This window comes from Puma concolor, chromosome E1 (assembly GCF_028749965.1).
Source record: "Puma concolor isolate L17-30 chromosome E1, mPumCon1.1.hap2, whole genome shotgun sequence".
NCBI classification, from domain to species: Eukaryota; Metazoa; Chordata; class Mammalia; order Carnivora; family Felidae; genus Puma; species Puma concolor.
Window position 1 is genome coordinate 40,311,521 of NC_141680.1, and position 23,208 is coordinate 40,334,728.

At 55.1% G+C, this 23,208-nt stretch overlaps 2 protein-coding genes across 3 annotated transcripts; one reads left to right on the forward strand and one right to left on the reverse strand.

Annotated features, from left to right (window-relative positions):
* Positions 1-6: 6 nt before the first annotated feature.
* MIEN1 (migration and invasion enhancer 1) lies at positions 7-1,419 on the reverse strand. The gene is made up of 4 exons (XM_025917545.2): positions 1,261-1,419; positions 1,061-1,158; positions 542-618; positions 7-456 (listed from the first exon to the last, which is right to left on the reverse strand). Exons 1-4 carry the CDS (start codon positions 1,347-1,349, stop codon positions 373-375), a joined length of 348 nt encoding a protein of 115 aa, XP_025773330.1. The 5' UTR covers positions 1,350-1,419; the 3' UTR covers positions 7-372.
* A 4,853-nt stretch (positions 1,420-6,272) lies between these two features.
* Positions 6,273-15,494, forward strand: GRB7 (growth factor receptor bound protein 7). Of its 2 annotated transcripts, none has more exons than XM_086687208.1 (15): positions 6,273-6,467; positions 10,473-10,629; positions 10,741-10,894; positions 11,078-11,234; positions 11,362-11,483; positions 11,575-11,652; positions 11,921-12,058; positions 12,400-12,510; positions 12,707-12,805; positions 13,061-13,141; positions 13,221-13,337; positions 13,523-13,577; positions 13,705-13,792; positions 13,898-13,991; positions 14,963-15,494. In XM_086687208.1, exons 2-15 carry the CDS (start codon positions 10,478-10,480, stop codon positions 15,014-15,016), a joined length of 1,500 nt encoding a protein of 499 aa, XP_086543334.1. In that variant the 5' UTR covers positions 6,273-6,467; positions 10,473-10,477; the 3' UTR covers positions 15,017-15,494. The 2 variants fall into 2 exon arrangements, with proteins under 2 accessions (XP_086543334.1, XP_025773305.1); XM_025917520.2 differs by lacking the exon at positions 14,963-15,494 and adding an exon at positions 14,175-14,713 and having other exon boundaries at positions 6,274-6,467.
* Positions 15,495-23,208: the final 7,714 nt, after the last annotated feature.

Sequence of the window (23,208 nt, forward strand, 5' to 3'; positions counted from 1 at the left end):
CACAGGTATTTGTAGTGCCACTTTATTGCCAATAGCTGACATTGCCCAGGGCTAGTGGAAAATAAGTTATAACTGTGGTGGCATTTGACCAGTATGGCTAAGCTGGAGGCGGGGAGCAGACTTTTCTTGGGCACTGATCCTAGAATGGGGGTAGAAGGTGGCTATGGAAAGGTCCACGGAGAGGGTCTCTCTCCCACCCCTAAGACCACAACAGCTTCTATTCCCTCCTGGTACCCAAAGGGACAAAGTGGAGGCCAGAGTCTCCTAGCTTACCAGGAGCTAAGTGAGGGCAGTGGGGAGCCCTCAGCAGGACCAAAGGGGAGACCAAGGCGTGGGTCTCAGAACAGAGCAGGAACCCGGAATCACGTGTAGTTACAGGATGACACAGGGAGGACGGCTGTTGGTGATCTTTTCTAGGGGTTCTCCGTTACTGGCTCTTCGGATGGCCTCAATGAGCTAGAGAGAGGGCAGACACGTGGAATGGGATGATGCACTGCAGGGGCAGGGTGAACAGAGGCCTCCCAACATTGTAAATACTCACATCTTTTTCATAAGGAAAGCCCCCATTCTCCAGCTTGGAGAACACCAGCTGTCCATTGATTTCAATCTCAAAGGCCCCTGGTATAAAATAAATCAATGAATGAACTGTATGCCGAGAACAGACAAGTCTGGAGAGACTCTCTACACTTCTTAGACTTCACACAGGCTCCTTCATGTCCCCACCAGCCCCACTAGAGACTCTTGTTATTTAAGCCATTTCCTAGCCCTGACTCAAGCCAAAGGAACCTGAGGGAGGCATCACCTGTGTGTCCTTCCTTTGAACTCAGGCTTCATAACTCAATGAAAGAATCCCTCCCCTCCAACCCCACACTTCTGCAGTCTCCCCCGTTTTTCCCTACAGGCTTCATCTGTAACCCCCTCACCTTTGGGAGGGGACTCGAACTGGTCGGACATTTGCCAGACACTGTTGGACACTATATAAAACAGGCAATTCCAGAACTAGAAAGTGGTAGAGTTGAGATTTAGGACACTGACTCAGCAGGTGTTCTGTGGGCCTCACCTGTGCCTCCAAGGCGCGACTCGATTTCAATGCCAGGATACTGCTCCTTCACGGCACTCGCCAGCTCCAGGTAGGTCGCTTCAAATCCGCAGGGTTCACTAGGGACAAGACGATTGGGGTCCGCTTGGGTTTTCGGGGGAGGGGCCTCCCGTGGACCCACCCCGTCCGGCCCGGACACCCCACAGGCTGCAGACGCTCACCAGTACTCCACTACGATGCGGACCCCACTACCCGGTTCAATCTCCCCGGGAGGGGGCGCTTCACACGTCGGCCCCGGCTCCCCGCTCATTGCTCCCGACTCCGCTCCAGCCGCTGCTTCCGGGTGTGACGCGACGCCGCGGGCACGTGACGGGGCGGGGCCGCTGGGCGGGGCGGGCCGCGCGCTACGTCCGGGCGCCTCCTGCAGGTCGCAGTTACTGCTGCGTTTTGACCGTATCCTCGGTTTGAGGACTCTGGGCTGGGTGGACCCGTCCAGACCACGTTTTCAGAGCTCTAGGCTTGCCCCGCACCTCGTATCTGCTGGACGTCACCGTCTTATATAACCTACTGAAATATCTTAGACTGTAAAGCGCTTCCCAGGTTACAAAAGGAAGCGAAAGTGATGGGGCAAGCGAACTCAGGGCCTGGGGTTGGCGGTTGGTGTGCAATAGTTGCCATTTCTTGCAAACATGCTGATGACTTTTTAAACCACCTCATGGTTAAGCACTCAAGTACTTCTGATTCTTAAGCTCCAAAACTGTAAGCAAAAGCGGGGCAGTGACGGCCTCTCCCCTGCATTTGGGACCCTTAGGCTTCGGGGTTCCCACTCCTCAAGCTCCATGCTCCCATTACTCCTGTCCTGTTCCTGCACCTCCCCTATCTCATCCTGTTCTCACTACAGGGCCGGCATCATTCCCATTTTCCAACTCCAAATATGGAGGCTGTCTCGCTGCCTTTTTCCTCCCCGGAGTCCCACCGTAGTATCCTAACAGGTTACCTACATCAGTATCTCTTCAAACCACGCATTTTAAAAACAGATTCAGTGGTTTATAGAATTGTGCCACCACCACTACAATCCAGTTACAGAACCTTTCCATCAACCTAGAAAGGTCACTCCTGCGTGTATGCAGTCAGTCCAGCTCCTGGCTCCAGCCCTAGGCATCCATTGATCTGCTTTCTGTCTATAAACTTGCCTTTTCTGGACATTTAATATAAATGGAATGCTATAATATCCATTTTTTTGCTTCTGGCTTTTTTTCATTCCATATAAAGTTGTGTGTGTGTGTGTGTGTGTGTGTGTGTGTGTGTTTTAATGTTTATTTAGTTTTGAGAGGGGGTGGGGGGAGGCAGAAAGAAATGGAGAGAGAAAGAATCCCAAGCAGGCTTGGGACAAGCCCCAAAACGGGGCTTGAACCCATGAACCCCAAGAGATCATGACCTGAGCCTAAACCAAGAATGGGTCACTGGACAGATTGAGCCACCCAGGCACCCCTGTTCAGTGTAAAGTTTTTGAGGTTCATCCGTGCTATATCATGTACAGTAGTTTTTTCCTTTTTGTTGGTGTGCAGTATCCCATCGTATAGATATACCACCTTCTGTTTTATCTATTCAATACCGGTTGATGGCCATTTGAGTTTCCAGTTTCCAGTTTTTAGCTATTTTGAATAATGCTGCTATGAACGCCCAAGTGTCTTTGTAGGTACATGTGTTTCATTTCTTTAGTAGAATTGTTGGGTTGCATGGTATGTTTAACTTTTTGAGAAACTGCCAGACTGTTATTTCAAAGTGCCTGTACCATTTTACATTCCCATCAGCTATATGAGGATTTGTTTACCCATATCCCTGTCAACGCTTATTGTCTGTCTCTGATTATAGCCATCCTGGTGGGCGTGGGGTGGTATCTCATTGTGGTTTTAATTTGCATTTCTCTAATGACTAATGATGTTGAGCACCTTTTCATGTGTTTATTAGCCATCCTTCTATCTTATGTGGAAAAACATCTCTTCAAATCTTTTGCCCGTTTTTAATTGGATTGTTTGTTTCTTTATTATTGATTCATAAGAGTACTTTATATATTCTGGATACGAAGTCCCTAAGCAGATACATGATTTGCAAACATTTTCCCCCAGTCTTTAACAGGTGTTTTGTTTTGTTTTTTAAATTTTCTTAATGGTGTCTTTTGAAGTGCAAAAAGAATTTTATTTTGATGACGTATAATTTACTGATTTTTTCATTTGTTACTTGTGCTTTTGCTGTTGCATCTAAGATCTCTGCCTAACTCAAGGTCATGAAGATTTTTTTCCCCATGGTTTCTTCAGAGGTTTCATTTTAGCTCTCACGTTTAGGTCTAGGATCTATTTTGAGTTAATTTTTGTAGATTGTGTGAGGTAACGATCTAAATTCATCTTTTGGCATGTTGATTGTCCTAGAACCATTTACTGAAAAAACTAATCTCCCCCCCCCCCCCCGCCCCGAATTGTCTTTGCACCTTTGTCAAAAATCATTTGGCCAGAAATGTAAGGGTTTATATTTGGACTTTTGACTCTATTCCATTAACTTATAAAACTATTCTTTTTTTGTTGTCGTTTCTTTTTTTTTTTATTAAAAAAAACCTCAGATATAACTTATACAGAGTAAAATTTGCCCTCTTGAGGGTACCTTTCTGCAAGTCCTAACATATAGTTGTACATCCACCACCATGACCAAGATACAGAACAGCTCCATTACCTCCTCACAAGTCCCTGTGCTCTTTGCAGTCAACCCCGATCGCTCTTCCCCAACCCCAGATCTGCTTTCTGTCCTTATGGTTCCACCCCCTCCAGAAAGCCTATACATGGAATCCTACAGCACTCAGCCTTCCGACTCTGGCTTCCTTCTCTACCCCATCCTTCAACATCCAGAGCGATCTTTCCAAAATATAAATCTGCCCACTTCTCTTCGCCTCTGCTCAAGCCCAGAGAGACACTGCAGGGTCTGGCCTCTGCCCATAGTTCCTGCCTGTCTGGACAGACAGGATGGATGGCTCTTAAACCTGGTTTAACCACCTGAGGGCTTGTCAATACCACACATTCCTGGGTCTTGGCCCCAGAGACTGAGATTCAGTAGGTGGGGAGGGGCCCAGGGATCTGTTTTTTTATACAAGCCTAGGGAGATGTGGAGGCAGGTGGTCACAGGCTACACTTGGAGAAACACAGCTCAGTCTGAAATGCTTGCTTTTCTCCACACCTGCTCAAGCTTACCTGTGTGGCCTCCTCTCCTTCCTTCTTCTCAACCCCACTCTGCCTCTGTGTGCTGTGTCCCCTCCTGCCAAGGGCTTTGGCACTTGTTTCCCCATCATGAAAGGTGCCCCCCCCCCCATTCCCACCCACCAATCTCAACCTTCTCCCTGCTCCAGACCCAGCTTCCCCTCTGCTCAATTGTCACTTCTGTGGAGAAGGCTTCCCCAACTCCCTGGGTGAGTCATTTTCCCAGCATATTTGTCACCTGTCATTTCTTATTTTTGTGGGATTCTTTTTTTTTTTAGTTTATTTTCAGAGAGTGAGCGAGCAGCTGAGGGGTAGAGAGAGAGGAAGAAAGAGAATCCTAAGAAGGCTCCTAGCTGTCAGCGCAGAGCCCGACACATGGCTCAACCTCATGAACTGTGAGATTGCGACCTGAGTCAAAATCAAGAGTTGGACACTTAACTGACTGAGCCACCCAGGTGCCCCTTATTTTTTGTGTGATTTTTTTCCTAATGTTTATTCATTTTTGAGAGAGAGAGAGAATGAGCAGGGGAGGGGAAGAGAGGGGGACAGAGGATCCAAAGTGGGCTCTGCACTGACAGCAGTGTGCCCAATATGGGCTTGAACTCATGAAACATGGGATCATGACTGAGCCGAAGTCAGATGCTCCACCGACTGGAGCCACCCAGGCGCCCATGTGTGATTCTTTGGTTAACATCAGTCTCTCCAACTGGGCTGCATGAGGATAAGGGCAGGATCTGTTTTTGTTTCTCCCCACTTTTTCCCCAGTACCAAGCTTGCGGTTGGCATTTAGTAGGTACTTAACAAATATTTTTTTAATGTTTTTTTTATTTATTTTTGAGACAGAGACAGAGCATGAACAGGGGAGGGGCAGGGAGAGAGGGAGACGCAGAATCTGAAGCAGGCTCCAGGCTCTGAGCTGTCAGCACAGAGCCCGATGCGGGGCTCGAACTCACAGACTGTGAGATCATGACCTGAGCTGAAGTCAGATGCTTAACCCACTGAGCCACCCAGGCGCCCCGGTACTTAACAAATATTAACTGAACGAATGAAGGAATGATTGAGTGAATTGCCTACTGTGCTTTGCACAAACTGCTCCATGGCCCAGGTGACCTTGTCCCCTCCCCCACTTCTTTGCTTGGTCCACTTATACTGGTTTTTCCAAGGAAAACCCATTTGGAGAAAGTTGAGGCTAGAGCCACTCCTTGATGGTCCCCCAGGGCAGACCTCTTATCACTCTATGGACTGTTTGTTTACCCAACTGTCACCAACTCCTGGTTGGGAGGTGACCACTGCCTTTGATCCAGGCCTTCTCCCTGACCCCTGTGTGTGCCTAATGCTGAAAGAGTGAGCTAAAGTGATGGCTCAAAAGGGGGGGGGGGGGGGGAGGAGGGCGTGTCCCCTGGCACCTGGCCAGAGCTTCCCCCAGATCACTCCTCTCACCATGAGACCCTGCCTAACTCTTTCAATTTCAGAAGAAGCTGAGACCCTGGACTTTGCAAAGAAGGGAGAACATACTCTGGGTGCCTCTGAGGGCCAGGATGCAGGCTGGGTGGCCAGACTGTGGCTGGAGGTCAAGGGGCAGGCCTTATTGCTGGACACCCCTCTGGCTGGCTTCCCTCTTTCGCTGAGTGCTCTTTGCCACATCAAGTGGGACTCAGAGCCGCAGACAGGCCCCCTAGCTTGGCCAATGAGCAGACCCGATTTGGTGAGGAGCCTGGGGAAGGGTGCGCGGGTCTTTCCCCTTACCTTCCAGCCCCCAGCCCCTCCCTCCCAGGTCACGAGGACTCCAGATCTTCACTCTGGAGGCTGTTCAGTTCGACTGTCTTCCCCGCCTCTCCCCTGGCACCTGCTGGCTGGCTAAGAAGGGCAAAAACAATCCCAGCCAGAGTAGAGTGTCAGAGTCCCCGCCCCTCCTCCTGTGGTTCCTCCTCCCATGCTTCCCACCCCCCCCCCGGCCCCGCCCCCACCTGCCCAAGATAATTTTAGTTTCCTTCGTCCAGAAGCCTGGACACATAGGGCTGTCCCTCCCCCAACCCTCACTTCTACCTCCAAAGTCAGGACGCCCTCCTACCACCTGTAGGGAAGAGGGAGTGGATTTGAAATCAAGTCCAGGTATCTGGGGTCCCTAGACAGAACCGGACTTCGGACCCCGTGTCCTGCTACTCCTGCTGGGGCTTCTCTAGGTAAGGTTGCCAGGATGGGTCCCAGACGATAATCTGCTCCCACCCCCAGCCCCACCAGGGCCCCAGGCTGTGCGGGTCTCAGGGCCAGGAGCTGGCAGGCTGCCCTGATGGGCGGACGGACAGCCGCCTGGCTCCCCCCTTCCCTCTCCCCTTCAGTGATGTCAGGCCAAGGGCGGGGGCAGGAGGGGGACAGGTAGTTAAGGGCCAGGCGTCTCTCTCCCTAAACCGGTGGCCCCAGCCAAGTGTTCCAACGCCAGGGTGCAGGTAAGGACCAAAACGGGCCCTTCATCGTGAGGGTGGGGAGGAGCAGCAGGTCTGGGGCCAATTTGGAAAGATCCAGCCTCCTTCTGCGTTACTCTGGCGGCCTCACTTTCTCTTTTTTCTCCAGTCTCCCATATCCCGCCCCTTCCTCACCATCTGCTCTCAGTCTTTCCCTATTCTCATTTCCTGTCTTCCTTATTCCTTATTTCCCTCCCTGTACCCCGCCTCCCTCTGGCCCCCGGACAAAGCTGCTGATGGGGTTGAGAAAGGAAGATCTCTGATCCTCTCCTTCCAGAGACGCTGCTTTCCCGCTGAAGCCCCTCCCCACCTCCCCAGAAAGAGGGCTGGGAGGGGGGCCGAATACCGAGAGCTGCCTCGGATCATTCCTTGCTCAGCCTGAGGTTACCCGTTTGAGGTTTCCCCAAGGCTCTACTAAAGATTGACGTCTCCCCTGGGGAAGGGGTACCCTTCAATTTGGAGGGCAGTAGAGGAGAGGGTTCCCTGAAGTTGCTAGAACTCCTTCTCCTATTGTTTGCCTGCTCAGAACACAGGGTCCTACCCTCGGAAGGGAAGGTGGGGGCGGGGCAGGCCTGAGGGTCTTTCCCGGCTTCAGAAGGAAGGCTCGAAGGCTGGGGGGCTGGTGCCGGGGGTCAGCAGTGCAGTGGGGCCAAGGGAAAGTGTGTGTACATGTTTGGGGGGGGTAGTGTTTGCACAAAGACAGAATCTGGGTCTCCCTGGCACTACGGGGATGGAGAATGCACCTGTTTGCGTTGGAAAGTCTCCCAACTCCACCGCCCCTCTTGGTCGGCCTGCCCTGGACTCTGGTCTCCCTTGTCCCCCTGATCCTGCTGGGGGAGCCCTCCACGAAGGCAAGCAGCGTGTAATGATTAACTCCACAGACACTCCAGCATTCTTCCCAAATTAAACTTTAAGAGAGCTTACCCTCCCTTTTCGCATTGGTCATGTTTTTTCGAGTGAGGGAGTGGGCGGGGCCTCAGGGTCCTGGACCCTCCCCCCAACTCTGGGTCACCTAGGGGTTTCCCGCCTCCTCACCTGGGCCCTGTACCCCCAGAACTCCCCCGAAGGTTGAGCCTTCCTTCCCTTACAATAAATCCCGATGGGGGCGGGGAGGGGAGTGCTGGGCCAGACGGGGGCCTTCCCGCCACCTGCTGGTCCCCAGCCCAGGCCTCGGCCCTGCCGGCCCCTCCCCCTCCCCTGGTTAGCAGCGGAGGTGGCCTTGTTTTCTTGCCCTGCCACCCGCCCTTGGGGCCAGCCAGGTGGGGCGAGATTCAGGAAGTAAACAAGGAGGCAGGAGGCTGGGAAGGCGGGAAGGAGGGTGGGGCCGGAGCCGCGGGGCAGGAGAGGCCATAGGGGAAGCTTCGGCGTGGAGTTGCTGTGTTTCGGGGACTGCTAGATTATGGGGGTCTGTTTCTTCAACAGAAGCTTTCTGAGGGCCCCAGTTTGAGAGTTCAGGTTTCTTGGGAGGGGGCCTGCCAGGGCCCCACAGCTAGGACCCCCATTCTTCTCCCAGTTTCATCTATTTGGTCCTAACTGCCCCACTCTTCTCTTGTCTTAGAAGGGTCTGAATGGCAGGGTGAAGGATGGAAAGGCCAAACCCAAGTCTTCAGTCGGCCCTCCAGCCCTCTGAGGCCAGACTCTATCTAATCTGATTCTGATTTAGATCTTCTCCCCTTTCCCGGTCCAAACACTGCCCTGATTCCTCTTCCCAGGGGTGGAGGAGGACCCCAGTTTTGGTCTCTGATATCCTGTCTGGCTTCCCTGCACACCCCCCTCCCCCAGTCTCCCTCTCCCTGGAGTGAAGTCACCAGGGCTGGTTGCCAGAGGATAAACGGGATGGGAGTGGGGACACTGCGTTTTGTTGTTGATGTTCTGGTGTCTGTTGATGTTCACTGGTGGGTGTGTTTTAACCTTCCCTGCAGGACCCTGAGCCCCCTCCCTGTCTCTCCCTCCAGCCTTCCTTTTTCTGCCTGTCTGTGTCTGTCCTCTTGGGTGTCTTGACTTTCTACTTCTGCTCCTGTAGTACCCTTCCAGCCAGGACACCCTGAAGAGTGTGTCAGGAGGACCCTCATCCCCCAGGGTTGATGTAGAGGAGTCCTCTGAGCCACTGAGTCCTGGGTTCCAGGGGTGGGCAGCAGCATCAGAATGAAAGCCTGGTAGGCCCCAGCCAGGATAGAGAGCACTTCGTGGTTTCTTCTTTGTGGTGAGTGAGGGCATCAGTGGAGGTCAGCTCCACTCCAGATGGGCCTTTGAAATCCAGGCCGGGCCTTTTTTCTCTCCTTGGGGGAGGGGGCTCCTGGGCTGGGTGGTGGCTACCAGATTGGGGGCTGACTTCAGTCCCACCTGGACTGGAGGTGGGCCAAGGGTGGGGAGGAGAAAATGATGTCAGAGGAGCTGCAGGCCAGGCAGCTTCTTTCTTCCCCATCCTGTCCCTGCCCTGTGCCTCCCCCATTCCTCCTAGGCTAGTAGGTTGGGGGCGGGAGTGGAGGGAGGTGGGCAGAGGCAGGGTTGTTTGTGTTTCTCCTAAGCCAGGAAGTTGTGCAGATGAGTCAAGGTTGAATAGAGAGCCCCAGGCAGTGCTGTCCCGCCCCACCCTGACTCACCTGTCCCCCAGATCCCCTCACTTAAGAGTCCGGGACCTACCCCATCCTGGAGGGTCAATGCCAGGTGCCCCCAGCAGCCTAACAGCGCTGGCCTAGATCTCAGGTGCTCCCAGGTTCTCACCCAGCCAAAGGGGTCTTTCTTCCTGTGGAGGAGGAGCCCGTGCTGCCTCTGCCCCCGGTGGGCATTTTTGCCCCAGCTCTCCTGTCCTTACTTGTCTCAGGTACCTGTGCAGCACCTGTGGGTGATAAGACATGGGTAAGACCCTGGCCTTGCCTAGCCGTGCCAGGCGTCTTCAGACCAGTGGGTGGGTAAGACAGGTGCACGTAATTGGCACAGAGTCCCCAGCACAGTGCAGAGAGGGAGACCTTCAGTCTGAAGGTGGAAAATCCAGGAAGGCTGCTCAGAGGAGGGAGCTCTGGCATTGGGGCTTCAAGAAAGTTGGGCGGGAGGAAGAATCTGGGGAGGGCACACAAGGTTTGGGGGCTGCTGGGGCCAGGGCCCCCAGGTTAGTCCTGTCCTTCCCACTGCAGCTGAGCCTGCCTCCTGCCCTCCTGGTTCCTATCCTGGCCCACCTCCTTCTCCCCTTCTGTGCATCACTCAGCACTTGGGCAGGCGTTGCCACAACAGGCTCTGGCAACCAGGTCTGGCAACAAAGCACTGGAAAAACCTGGGGCAGAGCCCGGAGGAGCTGAGTGCCCTGTGCTCAGAGCATGCTCAGAGACTGAAAGTCTGAGCCTCGAACGGTCTGTGGGTTATGGAGTCTGTTGCCCCATGGTGGCGGAGTGGGACCCTCTTAGCTCTTCCCCTGGGCAACCTGGGGCTAAAAGAAGAGCACTGGACTTGGAGTCCAAACACCAGGTTTTACTCCCTGACTCACCTGCGATGGGGGCAAGAATGCTTCCTTCTCAGGGACCTGAAGTCCCTTTTTGTAAATGGACTCACTCTACCCTTCCCCAGAGGCTCCAGAGAAACTCCAGTTAGAGGGAGAGCAATGAGGTGCTGGGCAAACTCTGAGGGGCCCCTTGGCAGCTGTGTGAAGTCAGGAGGTCTGGGTCCTCTTGGCCCCTCTTCCCAGGACAAGGGGTCAAGATCAGCCACTTCCAGCCCCCTCTTCTCCCTCAGATGTTATGGAGCTGGGTCTGTCTCCACCTCATCTCAGCAGCTCCCCAGAAGATCTGTACCTGACCCCTGGGACCCCTCCTGGGACTCCCCCGCCTCCCGATGCCCCTCTGCCTGGGGAGGTGAAGAGGTCCCAGCCTCTGCCCATTCCAACCAGCAGGTACGATGGAGTGATGGAGCTGAGGAGGGGCTGGTGGTGGGAGGCGGTCAGCGCCGGGGTGAGACAGAAGCTTGCAGTCAACTCTTCTCTGCCCCTTACCTTGGGCCACAGGAATCTTCTTCGAGAGGAGGAGCTGCGGACAAGCTCTCTACCCTCCATCCCCAACCCCTTCCCTGAGCTCTGCAGTCCTCCTTCACAGACCCCCATTCTTGGGGGGCCCTCCAGTGCAAGGGGGCTGCTCCCTCGAGATGCCAGCCGCCCCCATGTGAGTTGTCTTGGGAGAGAGAAGGCAGGGATATGGGGATGCTGTGGATATGAGGGTGGATATGGTGCCACTTCCGTGGAGGCTGGGGGATTTGATCAGGAATCCCTGCAGGTGTAGCAGCAGCAGAAGGGAAATAACCACCCTTTGCCCTTCCTCAAGTCATCTGCAATTCCCGGGGCACAGGTAGTAAAGGTGTACAGTGAAGATGGGGCTTGCCGGTCTGTGGAGGTGGCGGCAGGTGCCACGGCTCGCTACGTGTGTGAAATGCTGGTGCAGCGGGCTCACGCCCTGAGCGATGAAAACTGGGGGCTGGTGGAGTGCCACCCCCATCTGGCGCTGGGTGAGTTGGGGTGGAGGGGGCTGCCTGGGTAGGGAGGCAAATGCTTCACACGTTGGGCTGGGCAGGTGGCTCATCTGGGAGGCCTGGCAGGTCTCCGCTGAGCCCTGCTTTTTGCCCTTGACGCCAGAGCGGGGCTTGGAGGACCACGAGTCAGTGGTGGAAGTGCAGGCTGCCTGGCCCATTGGTGGAGACAGCCGCTTTGTCTTCCGGAAGAACTTCGCCAAGTATGAACTGTTCAAGAGCTCCCCAGTGAGTGTGGGTGCAGGGGGTCTGGGCACTGGGATACCCTGATCCCCAACCTGGGCCCTCAATCCCTGGCTCCTTTCTCGTTTCCCCCCAGCACTCCCTGTTCCCGGAAAAGATGGTCTCCAGCTGTCTGGATGCACACACAGGCATATCCCATGAAGACCTCATCCAGGTAAAGGGATATTTCCAGTCATGATTCCTGTCGCTTTTTGACCCTTAAGCATTGTGCCTCCCCTGTGTGTGGTGGAGGGCTTAGCACGGTCCTAAACAACCGGACAAGTTACTTTTCCTGGCTGAGCGTCAGGTTTCTGCATCTGGTAAATGGGACGGTAAATCCATGTGGAGCACCTTCTCCTACGAAGGCCTTTGTGTATGTGTGTGTGTATCTCCCTGTCTCCCTCTTGGCGTCTCACGCTCTTCCTGCTCTCTTCTGGCCTCAGAACTTCCTGAATGCAGGCAGCTTCCCAGAGATCCAGGGCTTCCTGCAGCTTCGAGGGTCAGGACGGAAGCTTTGGAAACGCTTCTTCTGCTTCCTGCGCCGGTCTGGCCTCTATTACTCCACCAAGGGCACCTCCAAGGTGAGGTCTTGAAGGTTGACAGCCCCAGCCCCTAGGGTATCCCATTCCTGGTCCTTCTAGGAGTTGTCCCTTCCCTGTTGGAACTCCTGGACCTTTCTTCCCCTGGACCCTGAGACCCTCAGCTGCTCCTCTTTCCCTCCTAGCGTACCTACCCCAGGAAGTAGTGGTGGGAAAGGCAGGTGAAACTGAGTTCGAGCCCTGGCTCTGCTTCTGTTTGCTGTGTGACCTGAGGCACTTCTCTGCTCCTCTCTGGTCCTGACATCTCCCCAGCTGGCTTACCGGGACAATAATAGGGGGACAGGGTCTGCCTGTTACAAGTCCTGTCTACCCGTGCTGCACAGGATCCAAGGCACCTGCAGTATGTAGCAGATGTGAACGAGTCCAACGTGTACGTGGTGACCCAGGGCCGCAAGCTCTATGGGATGCCCACGGACTTCGGCTTCTGTATCAAGGTAAAGACCCTGGCCTGGCCTGGCCTGGGAGGCAACGGGAGCTGCTCAGGCCCTGGGATCTTACCTAGGGCTTTTGAGCTCCCATCTGGGACACCCAGACTCCTCCCCCTGCCCTCTGCCCTGTGTCCTGCCCTACGGAGACAGATATCTGGCCCTAATGGCAGATATGGGACCAGCTGGTTTCCTCTCTCTACAGCCAAATAAGCTTCGAAATGGCCACAAGGGGCTTCGGGTCTTCTGCAGCGAGGATGAGCAGAGTCGCACCTGCTGGTTAGCAGCTTTCCGCCTCTTCAAGGTGAGACCCTGGGAGTGGCATGGGGGCATGAGTGAGGAATTATAACTCTGCCCCCAGGAATGAGGGGGCATCATAGCCTTGCTCTGTTAGTATGTTGGGCCCAAGGCTGGAGTCCTCACTCCGGCTTCAGAAAGCTTCCTTATCCAGGGCAGAGATGCAGTCTTGCCCTTGGAGAGTTCTGGTGTGTGTGGGTTTCACAGCCCAGCTGCCAGCACCTGCTTGACCTCAGGTTCTCTTTCTCTCTCCAACCCGCAGTATGGGGTGCAGCTGTATAAGAATTATCAGCAGGCACAGTCTCGCCACCTGCGTCCGTCCTGTGTGGGTTCCCCACCTTTGGTGAGTGTACACGGGGGGGTTGGCTGGGGGTGGGTGCCCTGACCCCGTCTGACCCCTCTCCATCCTATCCCATCTACAGAGGAGCGTCTCTGATAACACCCTGGTGGCCATGGACTTCTCTGGCCATGCTGGGCGTGTCATCGAGAACCCCCGGGAAGCTCTGAGTGCAGCCCTGGAGGAGGCCCAGGCCTGGAGGGTGAGGGGCCTGTACCCATTTGCATGTTTATACTGGGCACCTTCTCTCCACGTGGGTTTCCATGGTGTGGGACGAAGAGTGGGGTAAGGCGGGCCGCCAGGTGCGGAAAGGGTCTCTATGTTCTCGAGGTGCCGGGTGATACCTCAGTCACGCCCTGATCCCCTGTGTCCCCCACTGCTCTGCAGAAGAACCATCGTCTCAGCCTGCCCACCCCAGGCTCAGGCACGAGCCTCAGTGCAGGTGGGTGAGCACCCGGCATCCCCAGGGGTGGGGGCTGCCGTGGCTTCTCTGAGCATTCCCGGTGGGGGAGGTTAGTGTGGGGACCTCCTCCCCAGAGTGACGGCCCATCTGCCTCCCCCAACTCCAGCCATCCACCGCACCCAACCCTGGTTCCATGGACGCATCTCCCGAGAGGAGAGCCAGCGGCTCATCGGGCAGCAGGGCCTGGTGGACGGGTAAGGGGCAGGGCTGAGCAGGCCAACAGACCCAGGGACAGGAGAGGCCCCGTGTCCAGGCGGCAGCTGTGTGTCCTCGGGTAATGTTGCCCTGTCTCCTGGCAGCCTGTTCCTTGTTCGAGAGAGTCAACGGAACCCACAAGGCTTTGTCCTCTCTCTGTGCCACCTGCAGAAGGTCAAACATTATCTCATCCTCCCGGTGAGTAATCCCTGTCTCCCCACCAGGCCCCCTCGAGAAGCTCCCCGGCCCGCGGTGTATCTGGGGCCTCCCGCTCTCTCCTTTGCCCCTGCACAAGCACTGGGGACCTCGGCCCTGACCAGGAGGGATCCCCTCGAGTCCCTCCCTGACCTTCCACCCCGCCCCCTGTGGCCGTCCCCCCAGAGCGAGGAGGAGGGCCGCCTCTACTTCAGCATGGATGACGGCCAGACTCGCTTCACGGACCTGCTGCAGCTTGTGCAGTTCCACCAGCTGAACCGTGGCATCCTGCCATGCTTGCTGCGCCACTGCTGTACCCGCGTGGCCCTCTGACGGCCACAGAAGCAGGCATGGGTCTCAGCCTGTTCCAGGCTGGCCACTGCCCCCGATGCTCACAGGGTGGACTTGGAGGGGGCAGAAGGTGGGGACAGGCTCATGAACAATTGGAGGGCTCCCCTACTCCAGAGGGTCTTCTCCTCGGCCCCTCTGCCTCCCTCAGGCAGAAAGTGCTCCTCACCCACTCCACCCCCAACCTGTCTCCTCAAGAGAAGGCACTTGGGGTGGCCCTCCCCTTCACGGAACTCCTGGGCACTGCCCTGGGCAGGGCATTTTGGGAGAAATGGGGTAGCCCAGGTGGTCTTATGCCCCACACTTTGTACAGACTGAGAGGCCAGTTGATCTGCTATGTTTTATACTAGTGACAATAAAGATTATTTTTTGATACATCTATGAGTTCTGTCTGGTAAGACCTGGCTAGCTGGAGTAGAGAGGGGAGTGGGAGAAGAGGGCACCAGCCTTGGCAAATGTGTCCGATGGATCCAGGCCAGGTACCCTCCAGCCTGGATGTTTCTTTTCTTTCCTTTCTTTCTTTCTTTCTTTCTTTCTTTCTTTCTTTCTTTCTTTCTTTCTTTCTTTCTTTCTTTCTTTCTTTCTTTCTTTCTTTCTTTCTTCCTCTCTCTCTCTCTTCCTTGCAGAGAGGGAGAGAGAGGGGGACCGAGGATCCGAAGAGGGCTCCATGTGGGGCTTGAACTCATGAACTGCAAGACTATGACCTGAGCTGAAGTCCGATGCTCAACTGACTGAGCCACCCGGGCACCCCCAGCCTGGATGTTTCTTGAGGGCAGGGTGGTCTTGGTCATCTGACGATCTCCAGTGTCCAGCATGGAGCCTGGTCCATAGTGGGTGCCTAGTAACTTCTTGTTTAATAAATGAATATATAAGGGAATGTCATCCAGGTGAGATCTCCTGACAGGACCTAAAGCTGTGGGGGTAACTCAAACAGGCCTGGGAGCTGGAGTGGACTCTCATAGCCTGTATCCTCTGCAAGTCCTGGGCCCACTGCTGGGATGAGTCCTGACAGTTAATGAGTCTACAACCCCTACTTGGACACATGGCCCATCATCTCTCCCAAGTCCCCATGCCCCCCATGGTCAACCCCTCTCTCTCCTGCTCTCTGTCCTTACAGTTCTGTTCCTTCCAGAAAGTCATATAATGGGTACACTACAACACTCAGCCCTCTGAGTCTGGCTTCCCCTTCCAACCCATCCTCCAACATCCAGAGTGATCTTTCCAAAATACAAGTCCAGATGGATCCTGCAGGGTCTGGCCTCTCCCCACTGCCCATGCTGGTCTGTTTTTGTCTAAAGAGTTTTGTCTAAGAGGGAATTTTATAGTCTTAGCTCTTATGTGACAGGAAAGATTTAGAACTCTGTCAAACTGGCAACACCCGAATCTGCCACTTGATTTTTAAACCACAAAGAGACCCTCTTTTCAGACACATGAACTCCGACTAGACATTATTTTTGCCAAAAAATAAAACCGCAGTCTCGGGGCGCCTGGGTGGCTCAGCCGGTTAAGCATCCGACTTCGGCTTAGGTCATGATCTTGTGGTCCCGTGAGTTCGAACCCCGCGTTGGGCTCTGTGCTGACAGCTCAGAGCCTGGAGCCTGTTTCAGATTCTGTGTCTCCCTCTCTCTCTGCCCCTCCCCTGTTCACGCTCTGTCTCTCTCTGTCTCAAAAATAAATAAACGTTAACAAAAATTAAAAAAAAAAAAACAAAAAAACAAAAAACCGCAGTCTTATCCTTTGGATCCAGCTACTAATTTATCAGAAATATGGAGGACAGAGGGACATGTGAAATTACACATGGGGATACAAATACCCAAATCAAGACTAGGAAACTACAGAATAGACAACCCGGTTTCTTCCACAATAGCAAAATTACAAGAAAAGATGGGGAATCTCTAGCTCTCAAGAAATGTAGACATATGTCAACTAGATGTTATGTGCTGACCTTATTTGATTCAAATCCAAACTAGCTAACTGTAAAAACATTTATGAGCAATTGGGGGAAATTTGAGCTCCGGTGAGATGTTTGATGATATTAGGGAATTATGGTTAACTTTTCGAGGGGTGATAACCGTATTGTGTGTGCGTGTGCGTGTGTATGTGTGTGCGTTTAAGTCGTCATCTTTGAGAGAGTCGTTCTGAAGTATTTACAGGTAAAATGATGTCTTAGCTTTGTTTTTAAAATAACTCCAAGGTTAGGGGAGAGGGTGTGAGTATAGTCATGGGTTAACCATGAGTTGCTAATAGTTGAAGCTGGGTGATGGGTACATGGGGATTGATTCAATTCTCTAAATCTGTGTAAGCCTGAAAATTCTGTAATAAAAATTTTTAAGTTTTATTTTATTATTTATTTTGAGAGAGAGAGAATCCTAAGTCCCTGATGCAGGTGTGGGGCTAGAACCCACGAACCGTGAGATCACGACCTGAGTCGAAACCGGTCAGACAATCCACTGAGCCACCCAGGTGCCAACCCCTGCAGATTTTTTTAAACGGAGAACCTCTCCTCAAATCTTTGAGATGGGGTGAGAGATGGTGGGATCCTGTTTTGCTGGTGAGGAAATTGACGGTTCAGTGAGGAGACCTGCCCCAAGTCACAGTGAGAGAGCCAGGAGATCACCTCAGGTCTGAATACAGGTCTGGGCTGTTCTGCTAGCCCTGCATGGCTGACTTCCAGGTGGGATTCCCAAATGGCCTGTGGGGGGTGGGAATGTCCTCTCCTGAAGAGCCCTTTCCTTCTCTGCAGCCCTGGTCTCTGGTGAGCAGGTTGTCCTGAAGTGACCTTGAGAAGGACCAGCCACCGTAGCCAGCCCTTGGGCCAGGTTTGGCAGCCCCAGCAGCCACTTGTGACCAAGGCACCCCCAACCTTGGCTAATCCCAGGCTGGGGAGCCAGGCCTGTCAGACAGAGGTGGGTAGAAAGTCCTCATCCACCCTGTAGCCTGGAACCTTCTGGGGATCTACCCCGAAGAAATTACCGCAGTCAAGGCATGAGAGGGGTGCAGGTTTTGTTTCTTTTTAGCGGGAACCAGAGCAACCTGCTGTGTGCTGCCTGCCATGGATGGCTTCCAGAACCATCCCAGCACTGGCCGCCCCTCGGTCTTGAGCTGACTGGTGCTGGATGTGTGACTGGCCAGGAATGCCCAGGGCCACTTCTAAGGTGTGGGTGCTAGGGGTCCGTGCTGGGGTGGGAGTAAAGGGACCAGAATAAGTCACTTCTTAAGCATGTCCAGGGATTTAGGCTATATAAAAACAGGACCCAGTGTCTCCTCATAGTCCGAGGCACCAGGCAGTGGACAATGCCCTTCTCTGTCAATCAGCTAATCGGCGTATGTGCGACAGATATCATTCTCACTTTACAAATGGGAAACTGAGGCTCAAAGCGAGGACCCACCTCAGGTCCTACATGGAGTTAGAGACAGAGGTCAGACTCAGTCCAGCTTGCAAGTGGTAGAACATAGCCCTTCTCTGCCCTTTGTTCTCTGTCCCCTCCGTTGTCGGTGCCGGTCACTAGGAAGGATCTGGGCCATCGGGGACCTTTCGAGGTTGCAGCTGGCTTGACCCTGAGCTGGATACTGGAAATCAGCAGCGGAACATCCTTGCTGGGTGGCTGAGCTCTCTGGCTTCTTGGAGGAAAGGCAGCAGCTGAGAGTGTGGGGGACAAGGGCCCCTCAAGATCAGCTTGCAGAGGCACCCAGGGCAAGATTCCCCAGCTCTGAAGACATGGGAAGAATGCTGCTGTTCTCCTGCCAAAAGAGGCTGAAGCATGAGCCACAGAGGCCAGACAGCACAAGGGAATTCCAAGGATAGCTGCAGTGCGGTCAGAGGAGGCTTGTGGCTATGAGGAAGACTGGGCTGGTGGGAGGGAGGCAGGGGCACCGTGGAGAAGGTAGAGGCTGGCACCTCAGATACTGTCTTTTCCACATCGAGTTATTGGGTTTGATTATAAAAAGTATATGTGCCTATGAAAGAACATTTCAGAAATTACAAAGAGCCTCTGTAAAAGAAAAGGAAATTCCCTGTAATCTCCCTATGCTGAGGAGGACCCAGGCATTGAGAGAGGGCAATGGAGGGCCCACATCCAGGGGGCTGGCTCTAAATGGCCTATAGTACATCATAGACACCAGCTCCTGGGGCTAGTATGGCTGGTGTGGGCCTGGTGCCAGGGTATAGCTGTCTTTGGCAGCACCATGGGCCTGGAGGAGGGTGTGGCCACAGGGATGACCTCCCTGCTTGGTCAAGCATGGAGGGCAGGGAGGGCTACTGCCAACTTTCTGGACTTGGGAACAGGTGGGCATGAGTCTAGGAAAGTCCACCTCCCATAGGCTGCCCTACGTGGGACATCCAAACAACGTTCTGGACAATTTATGCTCTCCCTGCTCCCCAGACATCCTGTTCAATGAAACCTGCACTGCCTCCAAGTTCATGGGTGGAGGCCCTCCTGGTGCCAGTAGAGGGTTCAACATTGGGTCAGTGATCCTGCCTGGCTCCTTCCTTGTGCCCATGCCAGGCACCCTGAGGAGGGAGGGAGGGAAGAATAAAAGGAGACAGGCAGGGGAGACCACGGCCATTCAGAGGATCCTTTCTTCCAAACTGTCTACATAAGCAGTTTACTACTGGCTTCCCACTTCCAAGGGTTGCAGCAGGAATTGGGGGGCAGGTTGGGGTGGGGTTGGGGAGAGCATTGATTGCCTTTATATCTGGGAATTCCGCTTCATGGTGTATTTGGAAAAAAGGCTTCCATTACTGTGTGACTGTGTGCTGACTCTGTCTAGCAGAAAGGTCAGGGGTTGGTGGATCCAACTTGCACGGAGGTAAGGTCTGCGGCAGAGTCTGCTTTCCTGTCCTGCACTGTTGGACGGAACCCTAGCTTTGGGGCTGGGGAGTGAGGTGTGCAGTGTGGCCTCTTAGGACAGAGGATTCTGAGCTTCCAGCAGGGGTAGGGAGTTGAGAGAGGAGGGAAAAGACATTGGGATCTTGGGGAAGTTGGATGTTGCAACTGGAGGCTGGAGTCTACAGCCACAGGATGGGTGATCCTGGGGACGGAGGGGTTCTCCATGATCTCCATACAGGAAGGAGTGTTAGGAAGCGTGGGTGCTGTCTGGGCTGAGAAGGGTTGTGCTTTACCGGGCGTTACTGAGGTCTGAAATTCAGTCCCATGTGGGTTGACCTGTCCCAAGGACGTATTCCTCTGCATCTACCTGCGCACCCCGCGCCCTGAGTTAGATTCAGGACGTGACAGCAGTGGGTATTCCTAGCAGACACTATCTCCATTTTCCAAAAGATTCCAGGGCATCTCCTTTCTCCCAGCCCTCTTAACACCCATCAGTCCCGATACGGGTTCCCACCTTTTGGTTCTCTACTTCCAAGCTGAGCCACCGCGTCCCACACTTCTAAGGGATGAGCTGGGGGGTGCGGAGGGGCCGCTGCACGAGTAAGGCGAGGCCTGAGTCGGACGAGGCAGGAGTCAGAGTGAGAATCCAGCAGTCGCTCTGGCACCGCAGCAGAGGAGGAAGGTGATCTGGACCCGCCGCCTGCCCTTTGGTTCCCTTCTCCTCGCCCCCCCCCCCCCCCTCCCCCGTCCCCAACGACGCGGCCTGCGCGTGGTTGCTGGGCTGGAGGGCGTGGAGCAGTCGGGGAGCTGCGGTCGCGGGGAAAAGCCGGCCCGCATCGCCAGGGGGCGCGCTTCGGGGCCGCTGAGTACGCTCCTCGGTCTCTGGAACTCCTGGAGGAGGCTCGCGTGGCGCCACGGCAGCGGGCCCATCCGTCGCGGGGCCCGGGGTTACTTTGTTCTTCGCTGCGAGTTGGTGGGCTGCGTGGGGGCCTCAGGACGCCAGGAGTGGAGGGAGGTCTGAGCGTCGCAGCCAAGCCTCGCGGGGCCTCCACGGCCAAGGCCAGGCAGGACCTCCGGGGCGCTGCGGACCCAGTGCTCCCGCTCCCTGGGACCCGCGCCCCCGCCTTCCGACCGCGCCCGAGCCGCTCAGCCGCGCGGCGGCAGTGACACCCAGCGGCCGTGGCGGGGAGTGCAGGCGCCGCCGCTCCGCTCGCGCTGTTCAAGTCCGCGCCTCTCGAGGTTCCTACTCGTGGTTACGCTCGGGCACCCCCGGGAGAGAAGGCCGCGCTCTGCAGACTGCCCCGCGGGGCACTTCCCCTCCCCCTCCCCCAGTTTCCTCCGCGGCAGTCGCCCGAGAGCTGGGAGATCCTGCCGGGCTGCAGTGCCCGGAAGGGCGGGGCGGGGCGCAGCGGCGGCGCTGGGCTGTGACCTCGAGCAGTTTCACTTCTGGATCCTACCCCGGTGTGATGGAAGAGCATCTGGGGTGGGGGTGGAGGGGGGACACACAGGCGTGCCGAGGGCTGGCGCTCGGGACCCCGGGGGAGGGATGACTTTTTACTCTCGGGGTGTCACGCGCCCCGTGCCTCCCTGCATTTTCCACCCCCACGCCATGGGTTCCACTCCGCTGTCTCCGGAGCTGCGGCTCCTCCCCAGCAGCAGCCGCCTCCGCGGGGGCTGCCGACCCCCGGAGAGGCCCCGAGCGGCGTGGGCGGCAGGAGGAGCGAGCTGTGAAGCCGCAGGCAGGGGGTTAGGCTGCGGGCTGCTGAGACGCCGGAGCTGTTTCTCAGAAGTGCAGCTGCCCCTCCCCTCACACCCCCCTCGGCTCCCACCTCGAGCCGCACGGCACCCCTTCTTCCCCCCTCCGCCTGGCCTTCGCTTTCCTCACCTGGGCACCCCCAACCGGGAATCTGGTGTGGCGTCCACACAGAATTAAGAGAAACTGAGAGAGGACGGGACCGGGAGTTCAGACCCAGCCTCGGTGCCCATATTCAGAGGCTACAACTCCACTGTCACCTCCTCGTCCCCCACACTCCTGTGGGCCAGGATTGGAATTTCATAGAATGGTTTAGAAAGTGATCGTTTGGGAAAATCATAGGCCGCCATAACCCTAGCTCCAGCGCCGAACCTCCCTGTGAATGCCTGAGGTGTGGTGGGGAGAAAAGGAAGAGGGCACGGTACCCCCTTTCTTTCCTCTTGTTTCTCGAGTTAGAGGAAGGGCCTGGCCAGAGCAATGGGGCTGAGGCCAGACTCGGTCTCAGCTGGAAGGAACTTCAGAGATTCAGTTCCAGGGAAAAATGAAGGCCCAGAGAGGGAAAGCAAAGTGCCCAGGTTCACCCAGAGAGTGGCAGAGCTGGGGTTGGACCGCAGGAGTCCAAGTACTCAGCTGGAGTCTGCACCAGGCTGCCATTTGCTTTACTGACATTTCAGAGCTTTGCTCTATTCATTGACTCTGTTTCCCCCTTCACCCCCTTCATCCAGGAGTCTAGGGAGGGTGGTAGGCTCTGTGAGTGACAGGGAGGCAGAGAGACAAATTCCAGTGGGGGTGGGATGGGGAGTGACCTGGTGGAAGGACAAGGCCGGAGAAGAGGTGGCATCTGCCCCCCCTAGTTCCCACCAGCCACCCCCAGGGCTGTGGTTTATTTGACTAGACAGCTCTTCTGGGCCAGGGGGCCTGGGGGGTAGGGGGGGAGGTGAGGTGATGGGAAAAGACTGCTCTGGGCTTCCTGCCCCACCAGTCCTGGGGAAGGGGGGCAGTTTACATCACCCACAGGCCCTCTAACCTCCATACTTTCCACTGCAGTGCTCTTTCCTTGGGTATGTTCGTGTTATTCTGGGGGAAGGTCTGTTATTTGGGGGGAAGGGAGGCAGCTGCCTACTTCACAGGTCAAGACAGAGTTAAAAACAAAACCGCAGCAAATTCAACGCCCCGTGTCCTTCAGGGACTTTCCATGACACCTTCCTTCCCCCTCTCCCCCAAGCCAGGGAGTACCTCCCCAGAGGGCCTCCCACCCCAGGTGCAGTGGCTTTTGGCTTTTATGCAAACAACTGTCTGACCGGGAATGTTCTGCAGCCAGAATTTGTGTCCCGGGCCCAATGTGCTCCTTCACCATCCCTCACCATTCCTGGCCTTCCCAGAGATCTCATCTCCACTTTTGCTCAAACTTTGGGTGCTAGGGAATGAGAGGCGAGGGGAGAGACACAGGTCCTTGTGCCCTTGCCTGCCCTTGGATGGCAGTTGCCTGCAGGTGGAAGTTTGGGCACCGCAGGCAGTGTGAATGGCCTGGTTGTGTTGAGTGATGGGGGAGGGGAAGGAGGCAGGTGCAGGTGTGGGGTGGCCTCCTCTGCCAGGCCTACCACCCTCTAAAGTGTCACATCAGTTCCAAGAATTAGGAAAGGACACTGTCCTTAGGCTGGAAGCCAATCCAGCCCCAAGCCCAGCACCAGCCAGCCTCACAGCTCTCTCCACTGCTCACTGGCAAATGGGATGGGGTCTCCTGGTCTCCCTTTCCCTCTGAGCTGCTCGCTTTGGGAAGGCAGTGGGGAGGAAAAGGCCACATACCACTCAGTTACCCAGAGGCCACTTTTCAAAGTACTTAATGTAATAATACAAAGGTGGGCTGTGACACGATTCCTCTCTCCCTTCCCTTAGTGCTGAGAGTGCAAAACCTGCTGGAGATCTTCCAGCAGTCTGGTGCTGTAGGGAAGGAGATGGTGCTGAGCGTAGAGACAGAGGAAGCTGCCCCCAACCTGGCCCCACCTTTGCTGATCCTAAATTTCAGAAATGGCTTCTTTCTGCCTCTCTCACAGAGGAGGGGAAAAGGAAGGCGTTTTGGAAGAGGTTGAGCAGAACCAGATGACCCCCCATTCTCTTTTCTGATATTTTCTAAGAGAGACCAGAAGATATCAAGACCAGGCGAAAGCTGAATAATGTCTGTGCCATTCTCCTAGGACTTTCTCCCCAGCACCTTAGGTTTGGGCCTCCAAGTATCTTAAGACTATTTTTTTTTAATTTTTTAAAATTTATTTTTGAGACAGAGAGAGAC